This window comes from Perissodus microlepis, chromosome 17 (assembly GCF_051167445.1).
Source record: "Perissodus microlepis isolate ML-2025 ecotype Zambia chromosome 17, ASM5116744v1, whole genome shotgun sequence".
Lineage (NCBI taxonomy): Eukaryota > Metazoa > Chordata > Actinopteri > Cichliformes > Cichlidae > Perissodus > Perissodus microlepis.
In genome coordinates, this window is record NC_140477.1 from 12,865,818 (window position 1) to 12,874,638 (window position 8,821).

General features: G+C 39.2%; 1 protein-coding gene across 1 annotated transcript; it reads right to left on the reverse strand.

Annotated features, from left to right (window-relative positions):
• Window positions 1–413: 413 nt before the first annotated feature.
• LOC146369278 (transmembrane protein 53-like) lies at window positions 414–5,028 on the reverse strand. Its single transcript, XM_084910277.1, has 3 exons — window positions 4,547–5,028; window positions 2,481–3,112; window positions 414–1,695 (listed from the first exon to the last, which is right to left on the reverse strand). Exons 1-3 carry the CDS (start codon window positions 4,570–4,572, stop codon window positions 1,334–1,336), a joined length of 1,020 nt encoding a protein of 339 aa, XP_084766403.1. The 5' UTR covers window positions 4,573–5,028; the 3' UTR covers window positions 414–1,333.
• Window positions 5,029–8,821: the final 3,793 nt, after the last annotated feature.

Genomic DNA, 8,821 nt, shown 5'->3' on the forward strand with positions numbered 1-8,821 from the left:
TCCACACTATGAAGTACCCGATTTCAATAAAGAAGATCATTAAAAGGAAAAATTTGGAAAAGAAATATCAGATACACTAAATATCATTATAATAAAATAAAATAAACAAATGTATATGTGTATAAAAGTAATTAAAATGACTTAAATGATAAACCAGTTACAAGACTTCCAAGTAATTCTTTTTTTTTTGGCCTTTTTTAACTTTATTAGATGGACACAGTGTATAGAGAACAGGAGAAGGCACGCAGCAAAGGGCCGCGGGTGCTACTCAAACCCAGGCCGGCCGTTCTCAGCCATATGGCATGTGGTTGCTCGCTCAACGCATTGAGCTAAACTTTTAAGAAGTTCTTAATAGAAGTGAGACCATGTTGGCAATTTTTTTATATGGAAAAAACTCACAAGTAAAAGTCCTGTTCCAAGCAGCGCAATTGAAATATTTTATTTCACTCAATGTGCAGCAACCACATCTCTGGTAAGAGTACCAACAGTTTATCAACTAAAGCTTTTGAATTGTTTAAAGTGCAAAATAATCCATAACATAAGCACACAGGTAAATAACATCAGTTAGTTTTTTTTTTAAATAACTTAAAATACAACTTTACTTAACAGCAAGCAACAAAAATTCAAACAATGAATATGCAAAAGAGTGTTACGGCCCTGGGCCTTGGAGGAAGTGAGACTGCCCTTTTGTTTATGCAAATCTAAGTGTGCTAGGACTCGTGGATGACTGGCTGCTGGGAGTCCTGTGCCAGCCTTCTTTTATGCAGATCAAAGTGTGCCAGACCGCGTGGACGATTGGCTGCCTGGAGATCCCATGACACTCCAAGACCAGCTGACTGGCTGATTGTCTGCACCTGGGAGTATAAAAACGCTGAAGATTCTTCACACTGAGGGGAACTGCTGCTCTGATGTGAACATGCAGTGTCCTCCTAGCATTTGAACTCTGTAAACTCTAATATACAGCTGACCTTAGTTTTGTTAGAGTCTTGTGTTTGCTGGCTCAGCTTAGTTAACCCTTAGTTTTTATTCTTGCCTGTTCTTTTCTTTGTGTATTAATTATTTGCCCAGTGGTCTGTTGAACAGCCCTGTCGGTTTTTAGTTTAAAGTTTGCAATAAAACCCCTTACTTACTCTGATTTCATGAGAGGGCTTGTGCATGTTTCTCCCCACCTGTCGCCTAGCAGAGGGGGTCGTAACAAAGAGAGAAAAAACTCTTCTCATTTTAATTAATGACAAAGCTAAAGGAAAAAAAATCAAAGTGCATTCTTTTTTAAATCATAAAACTTATTTTGTTTTTTTTAATATTTGGTGGTGGTGTATTTTTACATCCCCACTTAGATTGTTTTTTTACAGGAGGAAATGGGCAGCGAGTTCAAAAAGTGTTGCAGGGTGGAGAGGTAATCATCTGGGTGGCAGCGCAAGTGGGCCGCATGTATCGACTTCTTCCACTTTCTGCTGTGCACGTCCATTCCTCTTTGTCTCCAGACGTCAATCAGCTTTTCCATCACTGCAGTGTTGCACATTGCATCGTTTTCACTGAAGAAGAAGAGAGCGGGAGCGGTAACTGGGCTGTTGTGGAACACTTGGATGCTGGTCTCGTAGAAGTCTGCCGTGTGGGTTTTGAAAAGCCAGAAGTAAAGCATGGCAGTGTTTTTGACGAAGCTCTCAAAACGTGGCACCAGAGTTCTACCAATGCCTGAATAAAAAAAACAAAACAAAAAAAAAAACACGAGAGTAAATAGTTTAGAGTTTTAAAGCTTTACATGTACACACTCTTATGTAGGCCGTGTATCAAAAATAACCTAGACCTATATAGCTAAGTCCTAAAATGGCCAGCTGTAGGGCAAAATCAAATATTATTACCTCCTTTTTAGTGCTTTTGTTGTGTTGATGATCCAATCCAATACCTGACAAGTAATGTCATGGCTTACCCTGTAGTGAAACACACCAACAAGTCTGTGCTCCAGTAGTTCTGATTGCAATTCTAGCCTTTTTCTTTGTAACCTAACCTAACTCTAATTACCAGGTGCTTTGTGTCCATGTTGTCAGAAGTTTACATTTTGCACTTCTAACAGACTTTTGATTTCTTCAAAATGTTCTTTTTCCTCTTTGGAATCTTTAAGGACTTCAAAAAAAACAAAAGAAAAGAATTGGGTGCACATGTTTGAATTTATTTTAATTTAAATAAATGAGGTTTTAGATGGTAGTACAGTAACTACACAGTGTGAAAGCCAGATTATTTTTTTTTAGAAAACTAGACAGAACTAGCGGTTTAGTTAGAACCTGATAAAAATCCCAGATGTTAAATGGATAAACTGCTTGCAGACACAGCCCTAAAGCAGATTAAAACAAGCAGCTAGAGAAAACTCCTGACAAACTGGAGCAGTGGGTCGATCGGCTAATAAATTATGTAAAGATCTGACACATGTATCCAACACAAAAGTGAACTGCAACCCAATATACTAGATCACTCTCACTCACCTATCGCCATGTGCTCCAGTGTGCCGACCACTAAGCTGTCATAGATGTGTCCCATCATCCTCTGTGCCAGGCCTCCATGTTTTTTTGGTTCTTGGACAATGTGGGTGAGGATTTGAGTGAAAGTGTAGCCACCGATGGAAGAAGCATGAACCAGCATCACCCTCCCTGCGAAGGGAGGGTTCTCCAGAATTTTCAGAACCTCCAATCCATACTCGAGCCCCCATCGAGGCCACAGGAAGTGCATCACACTGCTCTGAACCAGGAGGACATCCATGCCACGGTCCAGATAAAGGTCTCGGTACTTAGCCATTCCCCCTGGTTGGGCACCAAGCCAGGAGAAGAAAACCAGAAGTGGACGAGAAGTGGACGAAGAATATGATTGTTTTTGGGAGGAGACAGATGTGTTTGACGGTGAATCTGAGAGGAGTGTAGGGGAGGCTTCTGCAGATGGTGAAACAGGGAACGTGGGGCAAACAGCTGCAGAATCTTGAAATTTTTTGGCAAGACATTCTGTCTCGCAACCTGTACCAGTGAGTGGAGTGTAATAATAGGTTATGCCATTGCAGATCGTTTTGGCTATTAAATGTCGTCTGTTAAATTTATCTGACTTGGTTGCATCAGTCCTTATGAGGCTGAAAAAGAGGCCAGATTGAAACATGAATACTTTCCACAGTTCACCAGAGAAACAGCACAGAACAACAGACTATAACATTCACTTGGCTAAGGATTTGCAAACATATCCTCAGAGGACCCAGAGAACTTAAAGACTGATTATTGTCATTATCTGTTGTGACTGTCACCACAAACAGTAATTCATGGAGAATTCTTTGAGGTTAAATTAACTTTAATTCCCATCGTAGGACTGAAATTATGGACAAACAAAATGACTATAATAAAGTCATCAGTATGGTTTTAAATTTGGAAGGAAGTTTATTTATTGTGCCAGATGGCCATTTGTTTAACTTCAATGTAAAATCATTTTACCTTATTTAATGCCATCATTTCCATTTTAATGACATTATTTTTACATAGCCTGTGAGTGCAGTGGTTCACATGATCAATTTTCCATGCATTAGACTCAACAGACTGTTTATTTACATGCGTTTTTAAAAGACTTCATTTATATTGGAAACATGTTTACTGTGTTAAGTTTTATTTCTAGATGATGATGTTGAAGCCATGTAATCATCATTAGTGGACTACATGCAACTGAGATGCATAGCAGGCCAAGGTTTTTGCATGTCAGTGTGCACTTCCTATTTGAGTCTGGCCCATTTTATGTGTAAAATTATGTCGTTTTAAAGGAAATAATACAAGAAATCAAATAACTAATTGGAGGTTGTTCGCTACTATGGATGACGGAAAGGAAAAGTCAGCTGTAAACCATCTTCTCGCCTCACCTGAATCAGTGTAACTTTACCAGGTTGTTAATTTGACCTACACAGAAAATACCTGATTAAAGTGACACATTCACCCCTTCATTTCATCGATGGATCCATTTCCGTGTTCACAAAAACTTCACGCATGGCATTTAGCTATATATTTGGCTTTATTGTGTCACCTCCTTGTAATTGTACTTCTTTTTTTAACACCTTAGACTTTTATAAACCGTAGTTTAAGTCAATTTTGCACCATCTTTCTTGGCTCTATACTGGTGGTGCTCTATAGCGACACGCTGGCAAAACGAATGCGTGACCTTGGTTGTTAATATTCTTACTGCGTTCTTGACGCACACCTAGAGCTCCACGCCGATCCACCGATTACCGTATTGTTTGAACATGTGATTAACAGACTTTAGGAAAAATGATCCACACATAGCTTTACAGCTTGCTTTATACCTCTGCTGCTTTTACCAAGGCATGCACTGAGTGAAGTGAATCCTGGGGGATAATTTCAGAGCATTACTGGGTCACGCGAGGACACGTCACATCTTTTGTCTACCTTTGTTTCAGTGGATATTCGTGCAAAGAGCAGCAAGCAGGGCATGCACAAGTAATGCCAAAACAACATGGTGTATCTGTCTACATATATATAGATAGACACATATGTATATATTTATATTTTACCCTGTGGAGAACAGCAGGTTTCCCATTCTGAGAGACTTAGATGTGTCCGTCTCCTGGTATTCTGAAAAAAATTACTTCTGAGAGCCGTTTAGATCTGCTATTAAGGCGTTATATCGTAGCAACGGATAACCCCGGATGTATGACTGACAGTCAAGAGTCCGCCTCTCTTCCACCGCCTCTCGCCGCCCCTTTAACTCCCGCAGTCCTCCGTGAGCGGTTTCTTGTCCGCGTGCTGCAGTACGTCTGCTCGGTCCCATCAAACAAGCGGAAACAAAGCGCATAAAAGATCGCCTAACGGATAAGACACAATGTGAAAGCAACAACTATTAGTGATGAATAATATAAGACGAGGTGTTCAATAAAAATTCTTGTTTGACCCTTTAACATCGGAACACGAAGGTATTTATAGCGTCAAGGGCTCAGTGCACCTGGATTCCGTGGCGATAACGCATGCCCTGGTCACACTGACCCGACAGGCTTCATGTGGCTAAATAGGGAAGCACAGAAATCCACAAGGTTATTTGTTCTGACATACCAACCAGTTAACTCCAAAACGTCTGAGGGGCCACGAGATGGAGCCAGAGAGCCACATAGATTTCAGAGAAACAGCTTTGTGCTGATGCAGTGGGTGGCACTGACACAGCAAAAAGGTTGTATTATAATATATTAAGTATTCCCGGTAGCTTCATGTTGTGCACAGTTAGTTGTATGTGTGTGTCATGATGTTAGTTTCCTGTTCGGGATTTTCCTGTTTAATTTTGTAATTCTTAGTCCGTTTACACGCTTGCCAGTTTTGCTTCCTGTATTTGTTGTTTTTTCCCCCTTTTCTGATCGTTTGTCCTCAATACCTGTCACCTGAGTTTAGTCTCCCTCACCTGTTCCCTATCAGCTGATTGCTCACTTGGGAATAAATGTACTCCCAGTTTTAATTTGTTTACTGTGGAAAGTCCCCTCCTGTGTGTTAATTTATGTGTGTGTGTGTGTGTGTGTGTGTGAGAGAGACCTCTGGACTATGTCAGGGACTTTACCTTTTGCCTGCTCATCATTTTGATTGTTTGCTACATTATATGATTCCCCATGTATAACCTTTGCCTGTTTTTTGTTTTTGTTTTTTAATTATAATTATTTCGACATTAAACTTTAACTCTGTTCTCTGTGTGCCCTGCATTTCCATCCTCTTCCTCCATGTCTCTCAGAATAACCTGCTATATATGTTTATTATGTGTTGTCGTCTTTGCCTTTCTTTACGACAAATTGTTCTTACAGCAAAATCTAATTGTGTAGAGCTGTTTTAGACAGTGGGGAATTCCAGAATCTAGCTATGCCAGCAACATGTTGATGTAATTCATCCTTTAAGAAGCTTCCAGATTAAAATAGTTTCATCCTGCACAGTAAGACAGTATTACATATGTTTTATCTACACAAAATATAACAGATATACCAAACTCAGGCATAAATGCCTCAATTCTAAATTATGTATAGTTCAAGAATCTGAGTCTATGTTCTTAACTTTAAGTTTACATTTGAGATCGTCTCAATGGGGATTCCAGAGAAAGTGAGTCATGGCTGTCCTCTGACAGTGCTTTATATGTAGGTAATTTTAAAATGTCACATTTATGATCAAATATTTCCATTCTGTCAGGCAGCAGAGTGAGTTTTAGGTAATTTTCTACAGTTATTACCCCATCAACACACACATACACACACACCGCTATAACACCTTTAAACTTTCCAAGATTTCTGCTTATGTTTGAAACCCTGGTTTGGGTGTGTTTACTTGTGGATTACTCTAATATTCCGATCATTATTGTCCCTATGAGCTAACTGGCTATGAATGGCATGTAACAAACAATGTGAGAAAATATTGCCTTAACATAACTGTAACCAGTCAGAGCAGGGTGGTAAATATAGTCCATGTAAATAGAAAACAAATTCATTCATCCTCAATGACTGGAATAACTTCCAGAATGGCAGAAACACCAGAAATCTATTCAATATTAAAAATTTAAACACACTCAACTAAATACCTGAGTTTCTCATCTGATGGCAAAATAATAATATAAGATTTTTGTTCACTTTTACAGACTGCTCTCTTGTTTTTGGCAAACAAGTAAGCAAACAGTTGTCTGCTTATACAGAAGGCAAACATGGAGCAACATTAGTTTCATTTTGCTAAATATATGCCTGTGATCAGAAGCTAGTCCCTAATTTTCCCAATAGACTCTTTATTCCTGCAGCACGTGGTTTCATTAGAGTTTGTTTGTTGCCTGCTGTGACTGGAGTTGAAACCAAAACAGTGAAGCTGTAGGCCCCAAAGGTCAATGAGCTGAAATAGATATTTAAATTCCAGTATATAAGAAAGAAATTACCTTCAGGAGTCGTCAGGAACAACAGATTGGACTTATAATTCTCTACTCAATTAACTGCACTGACTTCAAATGACTCGCACTCAATAGTTAATATAAAAATATTGATTAATGCAGTTTTAATTTCTGCTCTGTTTGTGAAAACTTGTGTGCAACAGAAAAAGGCTGCATTGCTTTTCCTGCCTCAGCACGATCACTTTCAGGCTCAGTCAGGCAGAAAAATGTTTGAGTCCCACAAAAACATAACCCTCACCCCCCAGGCCATGTGTCTGTGGTATTCTCATCACTAGCTGGCCTCCATCTACCCTACACCTCTCATTCCCATCTAATGACATCCTCTTAGGACCCCAACCACCCCCCCCCATTCCTGCTCATTTTCTATATGTTCCCCCTCCCCAAAACTCTCCCTACACATAAAAAGAGGTTTCCAAGGACCACCCCCTATTGCAGCCATACAGATTCCCGGCCTTCCCTTTCTGAATTGTTTCACCATAGGCTCTATTGTCCGTGCAAAGACAGAAAGTTGGGAGGAAGAAAGAGAGTGAAGAGAGGGGAAAATGTGCCCTCTCTATTCTTTGGGTTGGAGGCGTCCACCCACATCAGGGTGTGGAAATTCCGTTTCAGCTTCCTGCTTTCTCTCCAAGCCCTTTCCTTTTAGTCCCCTCACTCAGTCATCGCTGTCATGGGTTGTTTTTGGCTTTGTGGAACGTCCAGATTTTAATGCAAAGCATTATCTGAGTATAACCCAGGAGCACTTTTACTCTGAGTAGGTATGAACATGTGGCAACATCATTCAAAGCTAAACAATCACAATAGAAAAACAACGCAGAGTTAAGCAAACTGAATACTTATAGGGAAACCTGTATTTTTCATATATATATATATATATATATATACACACACACACACACACACACATATATATATATATATATATATATATATATATATATATATATACCTGTCTGGAGCTAGCAGGTGTAACACATCATCATAACCCCAATCCAAAGTTGTGTAGTGTTGTTTGATGATAGCAACAACATAACTACAAGTCCTTTTTTTATTCATAAACCCTATGTTGTATTAACTATAAATGATCATTTTTGATCAGATTTCCCAAAAAACAGCACAACCTCATTATTTTCAGATAGACATGTCTGGTCTTTTGGCCAATATTCACTCTCATTTTGAGTCTTTTTGATTCTCCTAGGGAAATATCCAGCTCTTTAATTTGTTTGCTTGCTAATTTTGTCTGCTCTTTGGTACAGGGCAGGCTGAGTCAATGAGTAATAAGGGTGAAACAAACATTAAAGTTATGGTCAACAGAACCAATGAGCTGAAAGATGCTAAAATGTTCTATAGGCCTGAGGGGATTGGTGTAATGATCATATTTGTTGCTACTTTTGTGGTGAGAGTTGTGTTACTTAATCCATGATTAATTATGCCAAGAAAGCTGTGTTAAACAATATGAACCTTTATTCCTCATTCCTTAATTTCCATCAGTCTCACTCTCCCACCCAGGCCTTTCCAGCTTTCAAGATTCTTGAAGACTGTGATTTGCATTCACGCCATGCCCAAAGGATGTTATGGTTACTGTTACGATGTAAAACACCTGTCCTTATTAACCAATTACATACCAAGAACCAAGGACATTTGATGGGATCCTCACTGGTATGGAAACCATGTGAAATCTCCAACCATACAGTCACTGATTACAGATACCCAGCAAACACTGAGTACAGCAAAAAAAAATTATCCATTTAAAGGTTCTTGCTTGTGTGTGTGTGTGTGTGTGTGTGTGTTTTCTTTTTTAAATCAGTAGACTATATTGTTAATTTAGCTGCTGAAAAACTATAAAGTCAAAACATTAACAGGAAATCTTCCAAATTCTTGATACTACCTAATGCCT

Excerpts from the sequence above, each read along its gene's own strand:
- LOC146369278 (XM_084910277.1), bottom strand. The coding sequence starts at position 4,572 with ATGGGAAACCTGCTGTTCTCCACAGG. Across the intron at positions 3,113-4,546 it reads AACCTGCTGTTCTCCACAGG|CCTCATAAGGACTGATGCAA; the intron begins GTAAAATATAAA and ends CCTCTTTTTCAG. Across the intron at positions 1,696-2,480 it reads ACTGGAGCACATGGCGATAG|GCATTGGTAGAACTCTGGTG; the intron begins GTGAGTGAGAGT and ends TTTTTTATTCAG.